Raw genomic sequence first — 22263 nt, forward strand, 5'->3', positions numbered from 1 at the left:
CTGAACTAGAACTGAACTAGAACTGAACTAGAACTGAACTAGAACTGACTAAACTGAGAACTGAACTAGAACTGAACTAGAACTGAACTAGAACTGAACTAGAACTGAACTAGAACTGAACTAGAACTGAACTAGAACTGAACTAGAACTGAACTAGAACTGAACTAGAACTGAACTAGAACTGAACTAGAACTGAACTAGAACTGAACTAGAACTGAACTAGAACTGAACTAGAACTGAACTAGAACTGAACTAGAACTGAACTAGAACTGAACTAGAACTGAACTAGAACTGAACTAGAACTGAACTAGAACTGAACTAGAACTGAACTAGAACTGAACTAGAACTGAACTAGAACTGAACTAGAACTGAACTAGAACTGAACTGGAACTGAACTAGAACTGAACTAGAACTGAACTAGAACTAGAACTGAACTAGAACTGAACTAGAACTGAACTAGATCTGAACTAGAACTGAACTAGAACTGAACTAGAACTGAACTAAAACTGAACTAAAACTGAACTTGAACTGTAGTAGAATTGAACTAGAACTTTTTATAAGTACTTATATAAGTAGTAATTTTTAAGCGAGCGTAGTAAATTTGGCATTTGTGTAAAATTCACTTCGGAATCACATTTTTAGATGCAGGACAGTAATGAAATTCTGAATAGTCCCATAGTTGAACTAGAATTGAAATAAACTAGAAGTTCATTTCCGAAAACCGAGTATCTAGTACATATATATACATATCTTGAAAGTGTTGTAACCAAATTATCCCGAGTAAATAAAACAACTTTTACATTTAAATTTTTATACAAGTTTTCATTTTTTATTTTCTTTCACTTGATTTGTTATCAATTTTATAATATTTTTTTTTGGTTTTTTCGTACTTTTTGTTTTTTTTTTTTGGTTTGTTCTTGGTAAATAACTTAATTATATCATAATTTGTTTTTCTTTATTAATTTACTTAATTTTTTCATTTTCTTAATTTTTTAATTCTGTGTGTAACGTTTTATGACAATTTTTTGTCTTTGCTAGATTTTATTTCTTAATTAATTTAATTCTTTCAGGATTATTAAGTTTGTGTTTTTTTATTTATTTAGAATATTTTATTATTATTTAATAATAATTTGTTAATTTTTTGTTTTTTTTTTTTTAATTTTATATAATGAAAATTAACACAGTCAAATATTTATGATCAAATAAATGATCATCATATAATTACATCCTACAATACGCAAATATTATTTATTTACTATTTTAATTTATTTGTTTTGTTTTATCATTATTGTAATAAATTATTTATTTATGTAACTTTCATTATTGTTGTGTTGGTTTTATTAATTTCATTTTTTATGTTTTAAATTGATCTATATAAATACTTGTTTTATTTAAATTAATTTTATGTACGTCTCATAAAGGAGTTTTAGGGAATTTTGAAAAGTGTGTTGCTTGTTTGGTTTTGTTACTCTTAAACATTGGTTTGGTAAAGTGGTATTTAAGATTGGTGATGAAGTATGATTTGTTTGTTCAAATTTTAAGTTTGTTTTTAAACATCTAGTGGTATTTAAGTGCAAAATTAAATTATGTATTAAAATTATAATGTGGTTTGGGGAAAGTTTATTTAAAAGTGTGTTTTGTGGTTATTTAATAAAATTTATTTAAACTTAAAAAGTTTAAAATATATCTAGGCATTCCTGGCGTTATTTTGCTATAACAATGTTTAATAAAAAACCAATTATTGTACCTTTTTGTTTGCGTAATTAATGTTTAAGTTAGGAACTTTTATGAGATTTTCTTTTGTTTATTTATGGACGGATAAATAAAAAATATAAAAAAAATATTCCGAATAATAAATAGTAAAAAATGAAATACATCAAGGAAAAAGTTAAATATTAACATTTCTAAAATTTAAAACAAACATTTGTTTTTCTTTGGGAAAATGTTATTTTCTCTATGAAAGACTGAAGAAAAAACGTCACAGAACATTTTTTATAAATATTGTACATAAATTCTAAACGAGCTCTGGAAAACTCTCAGCAAACATATTGAAAATTAACAAACTTAATTTCTTTCAACTAGTGTGTCCCCTTATTTTGATGTGTGTTGTTTTGGTTGCGTATATTTTTACTCTTCAGGTAACACATAGCGTATGCTTATCATTTGTAAAATTTTCATACATTTGTAACTCATACGCAGTGTTGGTACACGTATTGCATACGATTATTACAAAACTACATTTTAATAAAAAATAAACATAACTCATACGTGGTGTTATTTATAACTTTTACAAATTTATATTTTTAAAAACTTAAAAAACTGTAGTCCAATAGTTTTGCTCTAACACCAGGAATGCCTTTTCTCATCTCACTTCAAATAAAAACAACTTTAAAAATTTTAATACATTTTTCTGTAGTACATATTTTATTACTTATTTAGATAAATTTAAAATTTATTTACTTTATAAATAAATGTGTATTTATAACAATACTTAAATGAATACAAATAGAAATTGGTAACAAATTTTTCTGAAACTTAAATATGTCAAACGAAATTAACACGATTGATTTTATTTAAAACTTTCTTTACATTTTTAAGTTCTAACAAAAGTATAATGTTTTAATAAAATATTATTTATAACATACAACCATAAGTTTATTTTTCTTTGCTTTATTTTATAAAAAAATGCTTTGTTTTTATTATTTAGATTTTTTGTTTTAGTGTGGAACACTATGCAAGGAAAAAGGGAAATGATTAAATTTAAATAAACTAAACAAGAACTGAACTAGAACTGAACTAGAACTGAACTAGAACTGAACTAGAACTGAACTAGAACTGAACTAGAACTGAACTAGAATTGAACTGAACTAGAACTGAACTAGAACTGAACTAGAACTGAACTAGAACTGAACTAGAACTGAACTAGAACTGAACTAGAACTGAACTAGAACTGAACTAGAACTGAACTAGAACTGAACTAGAACTGAACTAGAACTGAACTAGAACTGAACTAGAACTGAACTAGAACTGAACTAGAACTGAACTAGAACTGAACTAGAACTGAACTAGAACTGAACTAGAACTGAACTAGAACTGAACTAGAACTGAACTAGAACTGAACTAGAACTGAACTAGAACTGAACTAGAACTGAACTAGAACTGAACTAGAACTGAACTAGAACTGAACTAGAACTGAACTAGAACTGAACTAGAACTGAACTAGAACTGAACTAGAACTGAACTAGAACTGAACTAGAACTGAACTAGAACTGAACTAGAACTGAACTAGAACTGAACTAGAACTGGAACTAGAACTGAACTAGAACTGAACTAGAACTGAACTAGAACTGAACTAGAACTGAACTAGAACTGAACTAGAACTGAACTAGAACTGAACTAGAACTGAACTAGAACTGAACTAGAACTAGAACTGAACTAGAACTGAACTAGAACTGAACTAGAACTGAACTAGAACTGAACTAGAACTGAACTAGAACTGAACTAGAACTGAACTAGAACTGAACTAGAACTGAACTAGAACTGAACTAGAACTGAACTAGAACTGAACTAGAACTGAACTAGAACTGAACTAGAACTGAACTGAACTAGAACTGAACTAGAACTGAACTAGAACTGAACTAGAACTGAACTAGAACTGAACTAGAACTGAACTAGAACTGAACTAGAACTGAACTAGAACTGAACTAGAACTGAACTAGAACTGAACTAGAACTGAACTAGAACTGACTAGAACTGAACTAGAACTGAGAACTGAACTAGAACTGAACTAGAACTGAACTAGAACTGAACTAGAACTGAACTAGAACTGAACTAGAACTGAACTAGAACTGAACTAGAACTGAACTAGAACTGAACTAGAACTGAACTAGAACTGAACTAGAACTGAACTAGAACTGAACTAGAACTGAACTAGGACTGAACTAGAACTGAACTAGAACTGAACTAGAACTGAACTAGAACTGAACTAAAACTGAACTAGAACTGAAAGCATCTCATCATAGTGCTGTAAATCTATTTGTTTTTTAAATCAATAAAAATGATTTTTGTTTTATAAAAACGGAGTTTTGAAATTATGTTTTTTTCAAATGTACGCATAACTATTTTTTATTTAAATTGGAGCATTTGAATTTGTGTAGTTTTATTTGATTAAATTTTCTTGATTTTATTTTCATACTAAAATGTTTCGTGCGGTTTTATTAATAATTTTTTTTTTATTATTTATTTTTATTTGAGTGAGTTTTTCTGCATTTATTCGTTTAGAAATGTTTTATTTTTATACTTTTACTTGTTATAGTATTTGACTAAATTTACTTAACACTTAAATTATACGTGGTTCAATAATTGTCTTAACTGTTTTTTTTATTATATGGTTATTATTATTATTATTTATGTACAATTTTTTGCTTGTTATTATAAAATATTGTTTTATGCTTAAGTTACTAAATGTTTCTTTTAGTTTTTTAATAACTTCTTTTATTATTTGTTTTTAGGGGGCATCGTTTTGGAGCTTATTTAAATATTTATTTTCAATAAAAATCCTAAATTTTTTGAGTTTTAATTTTGTTGTTTGTTTTTAAAGGACTCCAAAATTGTTTCTTGTTTTATTTTTGTAAGTAAAAAATCCGTATTTATTTAAAATTTGTTCAAAATATTTGTTTCATATTTAATATTTTTGTTTTTAATAAAACTCAAAAATAAAATTTTGCTATTGTTACAAAAAAAAAAAAGACAATAAAATAAAAGCTTTCATTTCTTGTTTATCTTTGAAGTAGGTATGCTAGAAATACGCTCCGAAACCGTTGAGCACTTGGTTTATATATATATTTTTTTTAAATATTTTTTCTGTTAAATTTTTTTTCTTTTACTACTTTTCGTTTATATTTCAATGGAATTTTATTTTTTAGAATTCATTTTGTTTTCTTGTGGCTAACAGTTGTTATTATTTCTTTTAATTTTTATTTATTTATTTTATGTATCACTTGTTTTGTTTTATTTTTTTTTTTGTTAGTTGGTTTTAGGTTTTATTCATTTAATTGTTTTTATTTTTTGGTTTTAAACATTTAACTTTTAATTGCATTTAAATAATATGAGTTCTTTTTGGGGGTTTACAACTACAGTTACGGTTTGGTTATTGTGTTTGTTGTTGTTTTAGGGGTTTTAAAATATAGTTTTGAAAAAAGCATAGAATAACAGAATTTTTAGATCTTTTCCTTAAAAAAAATGAAATATTTTGAAAGTTTTTTTTTAAGATAATTGTTACTTTTTTGAAGATAATTGGTACTTTTCTCTATTTATAGAAAGTTTAAAACTTTCAAATTTTTCAGAAGTGTTGCTTGGTTCTCTAGGGAATAAGGGAATGGTTTTTTGTTTCATATGGAACTTTCAAAGCGTCTTTAACCTGTTTCTTATATCTTCTTAAATTTTCAAAAATTTAGCAATATACTCGTTACATTACCAGGGATTAGTAAAATAGTCACAGAAGTGTTGATTGGTTCCCTAGGAAATGAGGGAATGGTTTTTTGCTTCATATGTAACTTTCAAACTTTTTAACCTGTTTCTTATATCTTCTTAAATTTTCAAAAATTTAGCAATTTACTCGTTACATTACCAGGGATAAGTAAAGTAGCCACAGAAGTGTTGATTGGTTCCCTAGGAAATAAGGGAATGGTTTTTTGTTTCATATGGAACTTACAAAGGGTCTTTAACCTGTTTTTTATATCTTCTTAAATTTTCAAAAATCTAACTATTTACTCGTTACATTACCAGGGATAAGTGAAGTAGCCACTTGAACTGTAACTATAAATGTGTGAAATATTTAAAGTATTAAAAGTGAAATCAAGTAGAAAATGAGTAAAAACACAAAAATAACCTCAATCTAGCTGGGAATTCATATAATTATATTTTTGTTGCTGTTGGCAAGAGAGAGATAGAGAGAGAGAAACAAAGTATGAAAGTATTTGAGCGTTGTTTTAAGGTTATAGAAAAACTCAAATGGGAAGTTGGAAATAGACAATTTCAAATCCTGTTTATTTTACTTTTTTCCATAAAATTGGTTGTGTTTATTATTTTAGTGTTTCCTGTTAGAAGTTTATAATATTTTTATTTCATCATTTTCTTTTATATTTGTTTTTGAGATAGTATAAAATCGTTTAGTAGTAAAAGATATTGCTTTTCCATTTTTTTTTTTAAATTTTCCTAAAGTTTGTTTTTATTTTTTTGGTTTTTTTATTTAAATATTTTTAGTTTTTGTTTTCCATATTTCCTTCATTGTGTTTAGACACTTTGATAAAGTAATTTCTCATGTTGGTTTTTTTTAGTAAAGTTTTAATATTGTAAGTATTTCTTATGGTTAAGTTTTCATCATTTTTTGTTTTTTATATAGTTTATAGAGCATTTTTTTATTTTAAATTTTTTTAAACATAACTTTTAATCAGTGTTTTTATATAAAAAACATATAATTGTTTTTTTGTTCGCAATTTTAAATTTAATTGTCTGGTCTTTGTTATTTTTTCTTTTGTATTAAATTTGTTTGAAATTTCCCTTGAAAACATTTATGGAAAATTGACAAACTTACATTTAAAGATTAAATTATTTAGAATATGACCTCAAATTTTCTTTAAATGTTTTCAATTGAAATTTGTTTAGATCTGTTTTTTGTAGTAAAATTTAAAAACATTAATTTTGTATTTTGAAAGTAAATATACATAATTTTGCTTTAAGTATTAATTTTTTTTTATAATATTTTTAAAAATATTTTCTTAAAATTTTCTTCCTACTTGCTAGAAAAGTATATATCTGTGTGAGAGTTTGTGAATATGTAAGAATGTGTGAGAGAGAGTTAATATTATGTGTGGATGAAGTTTTTTGGAGTTCAAAAGTTCAAGATGTTGTTATTTTTATCGCTTTATCGGGTTCAATTTATAAAGGTTATGGCGCCTGATTTTGGACATATGAAAGGAAATCCTTTTTTTTTAATAAAAAAACAACGAATTTAAAATAAGTTAAGGAATGTCTAAATATAAATATTGAAGCGCTAGACAAAGGAACTGCTCAATTGTTTGTTTAATAAATATAATAAAAATAATAAAAATATATTTAAAAATTATTGCATTTTAAGTAACAGAAGGAAACTTTGAAATTGTCAGCAAAACCGAAACTTTTTATCTTTTTAGGTTCTGTGAAGAGAAGATTGAACTATGTATCACGAATCATATTACTTTTTTTTTTTAAATTAGCTGTTTAAGATAAGATCGGTTTCCTTTCTAGTTTAAAAGCTCAATACGAGCGTTGATATTATTGTTAAATCTCAGCTCAAAGACAAAGCAGATCGTATTGGTTACTAGAAAATGTAGGCAAACAGTATTGTTTTCTCCCTGATCTAGTTCATCTTTTATGTTCCCGAGACGTCAGCTTTTATGTTCCCATAATTTCAGGTACTTGCCGCCATTAATCGAATTGCTTGTACAGAAATGATTCAGGATTCTATTTTCTATTTGACTTTTTCTACTAGAACACATATCAAGATCTCTAGACTGATTGAAAAACAAGTCTCTAATTGATCTATTCAATTCAGTTAGTTTTACATGATTTAAAGAAATCATTTTTTTTACTCATTAACACGAAAAGCTTTACAGAAAGTTTTTTAAAAGTATTTCAGAGGACTTTTCAGTACAATACAAATTTAACAAATCTAAGTTATTGTTTGTTTACTTCAGACCAAGAAATATTTTAATTTGCGAATGTAGGTTCCTTAAAGCTTTTCAATAAAAGTTTAAATGTTTAAAGTTCTAATAATGCAGACTTGGCAAATATTTAATTTATGATCTGGACTGTTTCAAGTTATTCGCTAGATTGCAAGTGCTCTATGTATGAAACCTTACCTAACCCAAAAGCTGTATTAGAGTCTTAAAGACTCTTATTATTCTTTGAATTTAATCATTAACGTGTAAGTGATCCATCGAACCCAACCTAATAAAATTGGTTATTAAACTGAGTGAAAGTTAACGCAGTTGGCTTTTTAAAAGCTTTCAGAATTTTTACTCACTTTTAAAGAACGTGAAATAGCAAAAGCTTTACAAAGGCTTTCTAAAAGTATTTTAAAGGGTTTTTAAAAGTATTTTAAAGGGTTTTTAAGTTTAATAAAAATTTAACAAATCTTAGTTATTGTTTGTTAACATGAGACCTTGGATTATTTTAATTAACGAATTTGGATTCCTTAAAGCTTTAATCAAGCTTTTCAAAAAAAGTTTCAAATTCCAATAATACAGACTTGGTAAATTTTTAGTTTATAATCTGGACTGTTTCTAGTTAAATTTTTACAATTTTATTCGTTAAATTGGAATTGATCTTTGTATGAAACCTTACCTATCCTAAAAGCTGTATTAGAATCATTAAAATCAAGACAAGTTTCTATTAGATCCCTTTATTACCCATTAATAATTTACAAATAATTCTAGTTAAGCTTTCAAAGGCTATTAAACTTCTTATAATGTTCTTCGATTTTTATCATTAACGTGTTAGTGATCCATCGAACCTAACCTTACAAAGTTGATTTTATTAACCTGAGAGAAAGTTCATGAAGTTGGCTTTTCAAAAGCTTTCAGAATTTTGTGTTAAACTTTTAAAAAACGTAAAATAGAATAGGTTAAATCTGAAATAGTTCTAAAAATATCATTGTGTCTGTTTAAATGACTAAAACAGCTTTTAGATTAAAAAGCTTTTGCATAAAAGCTTTTTTATAAAAAATGCAAAAAATAGCCCTGAACAATTAATTTGTCTGTTTAAACAATAAAAAGCTTTTAAATTACAAAAGATTAAAAGAAACATAGTTTAGATATTTTTAGGAAAAGCTTTAGAAAAATGTAATTAGAGAGCAAAAGGGCAACATTTTTGTTACTAAAGGAAGTAGAGTTGCAATAATTATATCCAGAAATAACCGAAATTGTAAACTTTCATTCGGAATGAAGATGAAAATGATTAACTGTATGTCAATTTGGAAAGTAGTGGATGAGGGGATGGTTTTCATATAAATACGTACGTTAAATAATATTAGTAGTTTATTTTATTTATTTTTTAATTGTAGTTGTTGTTCTTGTTGTTGTAATCATAATAGTAGTAATTATTTAGTACGAAACAAACTAAATTAAAAAATAGTTTGTCTTTGCGTTAAATATTTCATTTTTTTTTGTTTAAATTTTATTTTCTTTTTTAGTATGATTGCGAAGTTTTATTCCTACTTTCACTTTGCTTTATTTTATTCATTTATTTTTGTTTGTATTTTTCTTCTTTAGTTATTATTTTTATTTTATAATGTAATTAATTTATAATTAAAACATATACAAACATATAAATCTGTTCTGTATAAATGTAATTTTACATACAACTGTTTGATTTATTTTTTTGTTTTTACTATTTTTGTTTTAAATTTAATATTTACACTTAAGTATTTAACTAAATTTTAACTCATTCTGTACATTTTGTTTTCTTTACTTTTGTTTTATTATTTAATAATTATATTTACAATTTTTCTTTTATTATTTTAATATTTCAAGTACGTTTCATTTTTTTAATTTTATTTTTTTTTAATAATTATTTTTATTTAGGCAGTATATTTTTTCACTTAATTTTATATATTTGTTTTTTTTTTGGTTAATTTTTTAAACTTTTTTTAAGTATTACCTAAAATTTCGTTTTTTTTTATTTTTCTCTTTCATTCTTAAAAAAATCATAAACAACGTGTGCTTAAAAATTTATTTAATAGATTTTTTTTGTTACTTTTTTAAATTTGTTTTTTTTTCTTTGGTTTTAGGTGTTTTTTAAGAAATAAAAAAATAATTTTTTTTATGTGCAAAAAAATATGTTTTTTTGTTCAAGTGCAAAAATAAATGAAATTTTTCAAATAACTTTTTTTTTCTTTACTAAATTGCTGTAGTGGTTGTTTTTGTTTTGGAAACCCGATGCTGTTTTAGTATTCATTAGTTAGAGTAATTTATGTTTTTAAAAAAAAATTTGAATACTTTTTACTTAAATTAAGTTTTTATTTGTTTTTTCTCTAAAATTTTACTCTTTCATAGTGTCTGTCTTTACTAGCTTCATGTCTTTTATTAGTTTTTTCTTTACATTTTATTTAGAGTTTTTTTCTTTTGGTTTTATGGTTTTTAAAGTTCAAATGCCTAAAATATAAATTTGGCAATTTATTATGGAAGCGCTTAATTTAAAGAAAAAAACAAAAAATTAAATAAATTACATATAAATGGTAACTAAAATGAGTTATTTTGTTTGATTTGTTTTCACTAGTTGTTTTATTAAAGGCGCTATTCCATTAATGAAAAGTTACAAATACAAAAAGTGCATTTTGTGAAGAGTATTATGAAAATAGTGTAAAGTGTTACGAAACTTCTGTTTGTTTAATATTTTGAAAAAGTTTATTTAAACGGTATAAAATTAAATTTTTATAAATTTTCCTTAAATACTGGAAATTTAATAAAAACTATTAATTACTACAGATTACTCTCTCTTATGAACTCTACAAGCCCGAGGGATTCTTTACTGTTCAGTTCTAGTTAAGAGATCAATTTATTCTCTATCGCGACAGGATCCCTCACAGGACTGAATTACAATATGTACATTTTGTATGGCGAATCATGTAATTCAGTTCGTAATTGGGGGTTGAATGAAGAATGAGAGAGTGAATGGCGAATAATTGCATTGTATAAGATCATGAAAATTTCCGAATGAAACTTCGTTTATTAGAAGTAATTAAAATTTTTTACAAGAAGTCGATGGATTAGTTTATAGATAAATAGAATTGTCCATAAACTAGACTATTAACTAGTCAACTGACTAACAAATGGACTAGTTGACTGCGAGGTCAATTGGTTAAACTGTTAACTAGTCAATTGACTGGATTAATTTGCCAAGAATTCAATGGAACTGGTCTGTCAACGGGAACCGACAAGTCTATGGACTTGTCTATGATCTAGTATATTTATTGATCTATAGTCTAGTTTATGACTTGTATATGGAATAGTAAAGTTATTAGTCTATGAATTAGTCTATGGACTAATCTATAGATCAGTCAATGAATTGTGCAAGTCTATCGTCTATGGACTACCCCATGGATATCTCTATGGGTATGTCTATCGACTATTCATGAACTACTCTGCTGCTCTTTGGACTAGTTTATAGATTAATCTATGAACAGTTACGGATTTATGGACTTGGTATAGTTAATGGTTCACTTTATTACTATAGTCTATGGACTATCTCATTGACGACTGTATAGACTTGCTTATAGGCTACCCCATGGGTTTGTCCATCGACTAGTATGTGAACCTTTCTATGGACTACTCTTTGGACTAGTCTATAGATTAATCTATGAGCTAGCATATGGTCCTATAGAATTGCTACAGTCAATAGATTAGTCTATAGACTATCCCTTGGGCGACTCTACAGACTTGTATATCGACTAGTTTATAAACTTGTCTATTGACTAGACTATGGAGTTGTCTTGCGACTAGTCTGCTAAGTTGTCATTCAAATAGTCAATGGTTTAATCTAAGATCTTAATCAATGGACTAGTCCATAGACCAGGAAATGTACTAGTCTATTAACTAGCCTAGTGACTTTTTCTTAGTCAACATATTAGTCTGTCTATTTACAACTCAATGTATTAGTTTATTGTATATTTAATAGTAAAGGGATTAGTCTATTCATGGACTATCCTATGGATTAGTCAATGGATTATCCAAGTCTGTTGACTAGTCTACGGACTACCCTATGGATATCTCGGTGGACAATTCTTTAGACTAGTCAATAGATTTATCTATGAACTAGATATAGTCATTGGATTAGTTTATTAAATAGTCTATGGACTATACTATGGGTGACTCTATAGACATGCATATAGACTACCCCATGGGTTTGTCTATCGACTAGTCTAGGGACTACTTTATATATTATTCTTTGGACTAGTCTATAGATTAATCTATGAAATAGTCTATGTACCTATGGATTACCTACAGCCAATGGATTAGTTTATTAAATAGTCTATGGATTAGGAACTTGTCTAACGACTAGTATATAAACTATGAAGATGTCTTGCGACTAGTCTACGTAGTTGTCTTTTAAATAGTCATTGGTTTAATGTACGAACAATGGTTTTGTCTATGGACTAGTGAATGTGGTAGTCTATAGACTACTACATTAGACTTTTTCTTAGTCAATGGACTGGTTTTGGACTAGTCTAAATACAACTCAATGTACTAGTTTAGTTAGTCTGTAGACTTAGACTAGTCTATGGACTAATTTAATAATTAATCTAGTGCCTAAACTATGTACCAGTCAACGGACTAGTCTGTTAACTAGTCTAGGGACTAGTCAATAGATTGCTAGTTAATAAACTGTCTTGAAGAAAATCTTGAAGAAAGAGGGAGGAAGGAAGAGAGCCGCAATCAAATGAAGCCTTTAGTACGGAGAGTTTTTAGCAAAAGATTGATCTTTGAATCGAAATTTCTGAATTAAATTATATTTGTTGTTCATAAAGGATCTTACTAAAAGATCATTAAAGAGAACAGTAACCAAATAGGAAAAATTCTGAAAAGATTTTTTCGTTCTATTGCTTTAACGATTTCTTATAAATTTCAAATTAATAATAAAACAAAGTTCAAAGATTAATTGGACTATAAATTAATTGACATTTTGTTTAGGATTTATATTCTAATACAAAGTATTTGTATTTTAAAATTAAACAGAGAAACAATAATATATAAGGATAGAGAGAGAAAGAGAGTAGTAAATCATTAAGGATGTTGTCATTACTTTGTTTCTCTATTTAAATATTTCAAGGAAGACGATATATTGTGTTCTATATATGTTTGTATATGTAAGTATGTGTATAAGAGAGCGAGAGAGATAGTATGTATAAATTAGAACATAACTAAGTGTTTTTTTTGGTAGTAGAGTACAAAGTGCCAAATATTAAGGTGCAATTATTTGTTGTTGATAAAAAGGGGAATATAACGTGGATTCTCTTTTATTTTGTTTCCCATTAGAGTAAGAGGTGTAATTTTTTATAATTGGTTTTAAGTGAGAGTGACTAAATGTTAGTAATGTTGTTGTTATTTAATGTTTACATTATTTAAAATTGTTTTATTTTTTTAGTTTTTTTCTTGTAATTAAGGAAGCCTGATATTAATTTAAAAAAGAGTCTAAAATAGCATCGGGTTCTGCTTTCTTTAAGAGTGTTTGTGGATGTCTTTTGCTTTTTTACATTAATTATTATTTTTAATTATTTGTTTCTTTTTTTAAGTCTTTAATTATGTTTTTGCCTTCTGCTGTCTATGTGTGTGTGTATGGTTGTGTATGTGTTTATTTTCTTTGTTTTTGTTTTTGACTTAGTTATAAAAATGTTTTACATTGTCAGTAAATAATTTTGATTTGTTTGTTGTTTGTTTTCTTAATTTCTTTTTGTTTGTTTTAACTCTGGTAATTAACAAGTGTTTTTTGTTTGTTTTTTATATATTTTTTAATTTTTTCCTTTCTTGTTTTTTTGTTTGTTTATATTTAAATAATAAATTATAATTAATTTAATTTTGTCTAAAATTATATTTAATATGTATTAAATTTCATTTAACTACAACTAATGCTTGTGTTTGTGTATATCCGTTTCCTTCGTTTTGCTTTTATAAAAAGAGCAAATGACTGTGTCTCGGTGTGTGTGTGTGTCAGTATGTTTTTCGGTTGATGTAGTAGTAACTGATTTAAATGAGCTGCTTCTTGCTTGTTGTTTTTGCTGAAGTTTCTTGTTGTTCTGATGTGTTTATTAAACTCCTTACTCTTCACCCAATAAGACCAAATCATCGGCTACCACATCGCTGACATGTAGATAAATAATCCAGTACATAAGATTGAAACATACAAAACACACCGGAAATACTATGCGCGAATATTTATCAATATCGGAGGGCGTTATACCCAACAGCTTATTTATGTCCTAGATTTTTTTTATAGGAAAACAAATAATAAACGTTCACAAATAAATGGATGGCGTGTGTGGGAATGTTTTTTTTTTTTTGGGAGTTTGGAATTGAAATGGTAACGTAAAGATAAATATACAAAAAGAGAGAAAAATTAACATTAGTCTCTATTGTTAAGGGGGTAAGAAAGTGTAGACATAAAATTACTTTTTTTACCTTGCCCGGGTGTAATAAGTGTGCTGGTACGGCAGCCTCAGCATCACCACCTTCGGGCGGTGCTCCTCCTCCGCCTCCTCCACCACCACCGCCTGGTGGGCCTCCTCCACCGCCACCACCCTGGGGTCCGGGGCCATGGGGTCCTACTGGCGGTCCTCCTCGTCCACCATTAACCGTATTCTCTAGCGTTCCTCCCTTGGAATGGGCCTTGGGATCGTGCACTTTGAATCTCACCTCCTGGAACAAGGGTCCCACTATCGAGCAACCGCGCGCACCAACATTTTGTTGGATATTTTGAAAGCCAATTGGGCGGTTACTCACTGTTTGTTTGGGTACATGAGGATGACCATGGCTGTGATGGCCATGACCATGCCCATGTCCACCATGATCCACCCCCGTATTCGGATTGGGATTGGGGGGCTGTTGCACCCCATCAAGTTGTTGTTGCTTTTTTTGCTCAGCCATCTTCTGAATCGTCATAAATCTTTGTTTTCGCATTTGAATTCGTTTTGCCATATAGCCGACGGTGGCATATTCTAATCAGATCAAGTCAAATCAATCAATTTCATGTTTGATTTTCAATTTGAATTTTAATTTTTTTTGGTTTTTAAATTTGTGATTTGTAATTTTGTTTATTGCATACGATTTTTGTTTTTGTTTTTTATGTTTCATTTAATTAAATTTTGGTTGTTTTTTTTTTGTTAAACAAAAATTAGGATATAAGGTAAGGCACAGCAAATTTCCATTAAATTTCCAATCAGTGAGTGTTGGGGATATTTAGAGCATAAATTTTGAATTTTGTTTTTTTTTTGGTATTTTGCAACAGTTGTTATTCCAATTGGTGATTAAGTGTGATTTTTCAGATTTGGTTTATGATTAAATTTGTGAAGAGTTTGCGGGTAAAGCCAACGGATTTTTGTTTTGGTATTATTTTTGGTAAACAGAATTTGTATGTGGAAAGACAAAAAATGAACAAGAAAATAAAAATAATAAAATCACATAATTTGATTCATTTTTGTTGATTTTTCTATTTAGTAGCGAAATTAAACGAATGCAAAATAATGATGTTGTGAAAATTAAGAAAATTTAAAAAAAAAAACACTTGTAGGAGAGATTTGAAACTTTTTTTCATTAATAATTTAAATTTCAATTGTCAAAATGTTTAGAAGTGGAAGGTTATTTACCTAATTAAGGCTCTAAACTTATTTATAAAAAACAAATTTCATTAAATTCGAAATTTAGAAAAAAATCCGAAAATTTCTTAAAAATTTCAAAAAATAAATCAAATGTTTATACAATTTTCAAACATTTATAGAAAATCGAAACTTTTCAATTTTTATAAAAACTCGAACTTTTAACAAAAATTTTTAATTTTCCAAAAAATTTTGAATATTCCAAAAATTTTGAATTTTCCAAAAAATTTTTAATTTTCCAAAAATTTTGAATTTTCCAAAAATTTGAATTTTTACAAAAAAATTCTAAATTTTCACAAAAAAAAAATTGAATTTTTACAAAAATTTTGAATTTTCACAAAAATTTTGAATTTTCACAAAAAAATTTTGAATTTTCAAAAAAAATTTTGAATTTTAAAACAAATTTTGAATTTTCACAAAAATCGATATATTTTCAATGATCTAAAATCATTGTTTCTCATTTTGATTTGAAGTTTTCATAGAAATTTTCAATCTTATGAAATAATTTTCAATATTATTTCCATTAGTACTTCTTTAAAGCTAACAAATCCCTCATTTTAAAACCAATTTTTAATATTTTTTTAAATAACTTTCCAAATTTGTCATTTGAAAAATATTCTGTGTTTTTTTAAATTTTTAACTTTTCCGGCAACAAAAGTAAATTTTTAACAAAATACTAAAGAAGTTTAAAAACTAATAAGATTTCTTGTCACTTCTAAATGAAAAGTTTTTTTTGTTTAAGAACTAAAAAACAAAAATAATAATAATATAAATAATATTTACAATTACTTAACAGTATTAAGTTTTTTTGATGTTTTGTTTTTCGCAATATTCAAGTTTGTGTTTGAAATAAAGAAAAAGCTTTGATGTATGGTTTCTGCTAAGCATAAATTTATTTACAGAAAACAAAATAAAAAGCATTTGGTGGATATGAAAATGCAAAAGAAAAATCTTATTGAGAGGAAAAAAAATACACAATTGTTTACAATACACAAACATAAATACGAAGTGAGAGAATGTATATGAGATATACAACAAAAAAACCAAGAATTAATGAATGAACGAGTGAAAAAGTGAATGAATGAAGAAATGAATGCACGATGTGGTAGTTGAATAACAATAATAACAACAACAAAAAAAATCTACTTATTGTTAGTTTGAAAATTCTACTGAAATACAAACAAAAGAAATTATAAAGAGGAAATGAATTCAATAGAGATTGAGTGTGTGTGTGAGAGAGAGAGGGTTTTTTTATTTAATAAACATTGGTTGGTTGGTGATGGTGGCAGTAAAGAACAAAAAAAAAAAAAATAAGAGGTGGAAATCTGATTTTAATTAAAAATATTGAACATGTTTTCCCTCCATCGTTTGGATTTTCTTTTTTTGCAAGCAGGAGTTTTTGTTTAAAATGTATAAAAATATATTCTTTTTTTTTAGTTTTTATTTATTTATTTGTTGTTTTCTTTATTCTATCATTTTAAGAAAATTGTTATTGCTGTGTGTGCATTTTTAATACAAACTCATCGCACAAGCACTTATTTCCATTGTCAAGAGTTCAAAAGTATAAAAAAATGTTTAAATCTCATATGAGGGATATTTATGTTATTGATGTATTATTATTTAATTTTTTGTTATAATAAATGTAATAGTTTTTAGATCAGTATTTCTAATGTAAATAAAATATTTGAAAAATTAATTATTTTAAGTATTGTGTTAGAAATCCTTTACCACAGAAAAAGCGCTGATTAAAATATCATGTTTAAATAAACACTGGGATCCATAAACAATATCATATCACATACATATGTATGTAGTTACTACTTACTTTTTAAGTTGAGTATGTCAACACTCTTAACCAGAATCCCTTCGAGTCATAATATAATATATTGACTATTGAAACTTTATTTTATGTAAATTTTATTCAGAATACTGGAATCTGTTGTTTAACGTGATTTATACGATATTAAGATAAAACTAACCCATAATAACTTGCCTCTGAAGTTTGGAAATGCGCTTACATTAGATCTATTCAATCAAGCTTGATGTCGTTTAAGTTAAGTCTGTCTATTTGTTTAGAATATTCATCCGAAATTGATTTCAACGATAAATCGAGATTTTATTAATTATTGTTAAAAATAAAAAAAAACTTGATCAAAATCGCAGTGAACTCTTAAAAATTTAATTTTTTAAGTGTTCAAGTACTTCTCTAAATTAGGCGGATACTTAATATTTGTAATATCAATAAATCATTAACACGTATACGTGCAGGTGTCGTTAATGAAATTAGTGCAATTGTACAATGTAAAACTTACCACTATAAATGAAAAAATTAAGATTGAATTTGATTTTATATGTTCACAATTTTTGTTCTTATCATCCGATGTTCAGAAACTCAGTTTTCTGGACGTTATATTCGGAAAGGGAAGTTATATCCGGAAAAATATCACTCCCAAGATATTTGGATATAATTTCGGCGAAAGAATTACAATGGCAAAGAAATAATTACAAATGCACTGAGAGAGAAGGACTGTCCTCTCTCATTCATCTGAATCCGCACGTCCAATTTTGTATAGCTGTGCCCGAAATCCTATGTGAACACTCAGAACACGCACCATCTACTAACCGCAGACTTACTCATTTTGAGTAGGCGTTCTGCTCCCGTTAGGTTTACCCCATAGAATCTTTGTGGTTCTACCCACCGTTTCATTATTCCAAGAGAAATAAGGGGTTCTAGTTCTGCCCTCATTGCATCAAATGGTTTTGCGTTCGTCAGGTTAACTACCTCGAGTTCCCTTCCCCTTAAATATATATTATATTCCCTCTTTCGTTGCCGACTACTCCCGAATGGCGATGTATCTTACCTCTGGAATAATATTCGGTTACAACTTTTTTACAATCCAATATGGTCTTAGATTTAACTTCATCATTAATATCGCCCTAATTACCTTCTAGCTGTAGGTAAATATGTTAAGACCTGTATTATTATTCTAGTCCAATTCATTCCATTCCGTTATTTCTGGGAATATAGAATCGATGGCCCACTTTGTATCCCAATTTAGTGCCATCCCTGTACGGGCTCTAAAGCTCTACTTGACCAAAACATTCTATCTGGGATTAGTGTTTCAAAGTTTCCATATATCTGGTATGCAATGTATAGAACATTGGGAAATGTGTTCAATATATATTGATGAAGTGTCCTATACCGCATTTGGTCAGTTCACATTAAGTTTTTAGCACTTCGGTTGTAAGTGCCGCCTCATATCTTACGTATGTATGTTTCAATGGGTGGAATATTTAGCAATGTTTACAGTGCCTTTTTGTCCATTAAAGTCTCCCATATTATTAAAGCGTAAGCTAGAATTAGTCTAATTACACTTTTATAAAGCCAATGTGTAGGGCTTATAGTAGGGCTTAGATCCCTTTTCATGCCTATGGTTCTCCTACATAGCGACCAGCACCGATGTGCCTTGTTGACATAACTCTGCCTATCATTAGTATATTTATCAATTTTTGTCTTTCTTGTGAAAAGACAGATTTCAGTCTTCACCGAGTTAACATTAAGGCCTGCCTCTTCAGCTCTTCTACACAAGTAATATGGATACGTTCCCCTTAGAAGTATTACGACATCGTCTACATAGCAGACATATCTAAGAGATTTCTTGGTTAGGGTCCTTAGGAGGTTATTAATCGTTATAACCCAGAGTAAAGGGGACACAATATGGTGTACCGCGAAATACTCTTTTTCTAATAGTCATATCCAACATTTCGCAGCTTATCCATCTGTCCCTTAGCATATAGTTGATCCAGTTACGGTATTGGATAAGGTATCAGTGTACACGTTACTGAAGGCGCCTTCGATGTCAATACATAACGCCAGTGCTCTCGAAGAATTCACCTATATAGTGGACAATTTCGTTTAACGCGGTTTCCACCGGTTTTCCCTTTACAGAAGCATTATATTTGAAGTCTTCTTATGGTATTCTGCTTTTGACCATACTATCTACTAACCATTCTAAAGTTTTAAGTAGGAAGGACGTAAAGCTTATAGGTCGAAAGGACTGGTTTGGGTATAAATATGTAAATGAGAGTACATTAGGAGTTCCATTATCCCCTCCATATCCTCTAGCCTCCTGTCCTATCATCGATCATAGATTTAGGTGGGACATGAGTTTGGAAAGGAATTTTCATTTACGCTATGTACCTGTTTACAGAAAAGTTTGCAGAAGTCTCGTTTGGCTTTTCAAACGATTTTATACTATTCATCCCAGTATACTGCGGTCTTTTACGCTATGCCCGGTTCTACGGATCTCCCCTGTTACCAAAGGTTTCTCCTGGGCAGATCTCCGCTCTCGCAGAAAGCAGCTGTCCTCTAAAGGTTCAACTAGGGCATTTGGAAACCTCTTTATTGAAGAGTGTTCAGTCCTAAACGGTTCTTTAGAAAGGTCCCGAACAGTGTCCAATTTTAGACTTATTTCGAAACATGATCGGCTTTGGTTTTCGGAACGCCTCTTTACAAATACGTGCACAGCGATGAAATTCGGAGAAAGTTTTATACGAGCCAAAATCTCCCAAATTTTTTGAGGCTCTATTTATAATTGACCCTATTCCCCATACAAGGTCCCCTTCAGATTTAGCGATGACCGTCCGTTCGTCTGTCTGTCTATGTGTCCATATAAAGGTTGCGCGCATGCTACAGGATAATTTGATGAATTTTGCACATGCTTTTCTTTTGACCTAAGAACGAAGCCTATTGAAAATGGTTAAAATCGGTCCATTATTTTGCCTAGCCCTCATACAACCGTAACCCCCCGAATAGGGCTTTTGTGCTCAAAATTATGTTAAATATGTATGTCAAGAAAAACGGCAAAAAACCTAGTTTTATAGAAGAGTAAATGACACTGTCGATTTTCGTAATGATCGGATCTCATTTGACCCTAGCCCCCATTTTAACATACTCACTGGTGTAGTGTATCATATGGTAGGTTGTGCCCGTCTTTACATTCATACTTGTTTCATTTTGTTAATACGACATACGATTTGATGGCGGGAATATTAGATTCGGCATAGCCAACTATATAGGACAAAGAAGTTCTTTTTAACAAGACTTTTTTCTATACGTCTACTATAGTTTATTTGAGTTAATTAGTTATAGCTAAATTCCATAAATGTAGCTACTAAAATAGTTAAGTCCATGTCATGTTTTCATTATAAATAAGTGCTTATAAAATATTTAAAAAATACATTTCCAAACTTCATTGATTAGAGCATATGGGTTAAAAGAAAATTAGTATTCCAGTATTTTGAAGATAATGACCCCAATACTATAACAAAAGTTTTATTACATTTTTATTATTATATTTTGTCATCATTGATATAAAGTTCAGAATCAGGTGAATAGTTGTTGGGAAAACCATTTACATATTGTTAACACAAATAATAATACATACCTTTTATAAGTAGCGTTGATAGGTGCGTTATTAGAATATTATAGAAGGTGCAGGTAGTTGTAGTAGTAAATATTTAAGAAAGATAAACTCATAAAGTAGTTTTTACCGGAAGCTGGGCGTATATGATATCAGGGTATCATTTTAGGTTATGGCAAGTTTTTCATTTCCTTTTTATGGATTAAATTAAAACTATTTACAAATTTCTTTAGTTTTTGTTATAAAAAATAAAGAGATTGTTTAAAGTTTGTGAGAAGAAAAACAGGTCATAACCTTAAACTGTTAACGGAAGAATTCATTGTAGAATTTAGTTTGGCTTTTGGATTTAGATTTATAGTAGCTGCTTTTTTTTTGTGGTAAACTTAGTTTTTTTTTTTAAATAAATTAAACAAAATTAAACAGGAAATTAAGATAAACTAAAAATATTTAAAAGTTTTAAATTAAATGTATAAACTATCTTATGACTGAGGTGATGTTGTTTTACTTTTTTTTAGACTTTAAGGAAACACTTTTTCAATGGAAATTCTCACATAACAATGAGTTTGTATTTATTTTCTTCGAATGATAGTTTTTGCTTTTTGTTTTGTCAAAGTAACAAAAATATTTAACAAGAACATACAAATACGAAAAAAGAGATTTCTTGTGTCTTGTTCATTTTTTTCTTGCATTTTTTTTTTGCTTTGCTTCCAAGAAGAATTTTTCAATTATTGTTTAGTTGTTGCTGTTTTCTTTTTTTTTTTTTGGATCTTTCAACATGTCAATAAAGTTTTCTTTAACAATAAAGTTTTAATTTTTGAAAAATTTTTAAAAATTCTTTCAAACGTTTTGAAGAACTATTTAGACAATAAACTTTGTTTTGTGAAAAAGTTTGCAAATTTAAAACTATTATCGATTTAACAAAATGCTTAGTATTTGTATAGGAGCTACACTTAGAGTAATCATTTCATTACAGGTCTCAATTACCGGAATTGGGGGATGTCAATTACATTTTTAGCTAAAATTACTTTCAAAATAATTGCAAAAGTAATAAAAGATTCACGAATTACAATTTCTTGTAATTGCAATTGAAGTATCTCCAGTTGTAATTACTTCTTTAAGAAGTATTTGTAATTATTCAGTTGGAAGTAATGTAATTTTTCATGTAATTGAACTGCATTTTATTACAATTACATTTAATTACAATGGATTACAGTTCAATTACAATTGCAAGAAATTGCAATTGATTTTACTATTAAATATAATTATTATTTGATTAACAAGTAATCGTAATTGATTTTTGTATAATTACAAGGAATTGTAATCGATTTTTGTGTAATTACAAGTAATTGTAATTTAAAATGGAATTAATATTACAGCAATTCGTAATTGAAATATTCCAGTAATCAATGATAAATGTGTAATGATTATATTTTC

At 27.9% G+C, this 22263-nt stretch overlaps 1 protein-coding gene across 29 annotated transcripts in view; it reads right to left on the reverse strand.

The window, feature by feature from the left end:
• Window positions 1–13474: 13474 nt before the first annotated feature.
• LOC119603873 (gamma-aminobutyric acid receptor subunit beta) overlaps window positions 13475–22263 on the reverse strand; it is an 82804-nt gene continuing 74015 nt past the window's right edge. For 14 of the 29 annotated variants that reach the window (XM_037956111.1, XM_037956108.1, XM_037956119.1 and 11 more), the window contains one exon: window positions 13483–14749. In XM_037956111.1, coding sequence (XP_037812039.1) covers window positions 14004–14749 — 746 coding nt within the window. In that variant the 3' untranslated portion in view covers window positions 13483–14003. Of the gene's footprint in view, window positions 14750–22263 lie in introns of all 29 variants that reach the window. The other 15 variants (XM_037956129.1, XM_037956126.1, XM_037956134.1 and 12 more) reach the window with 14 other exon arrangements.

This window comes from Lucilia sericata, unplaced genomic scaffold, assembly GCF_015586225.1.
Source record: "Lucilia sericata isolate MDLA Ls3-8-SP2 unplaced genomic scaffold, ASM1558622v1 Contig000344F_arrow, whole genome shotgun sequence".
Classification (NCBI taxonomy): Eukaryota; Metazoa; Arthropoda; class Insecta; order Diptera; family Calliphoridae; genus Lucilia; species Lucilia sericata.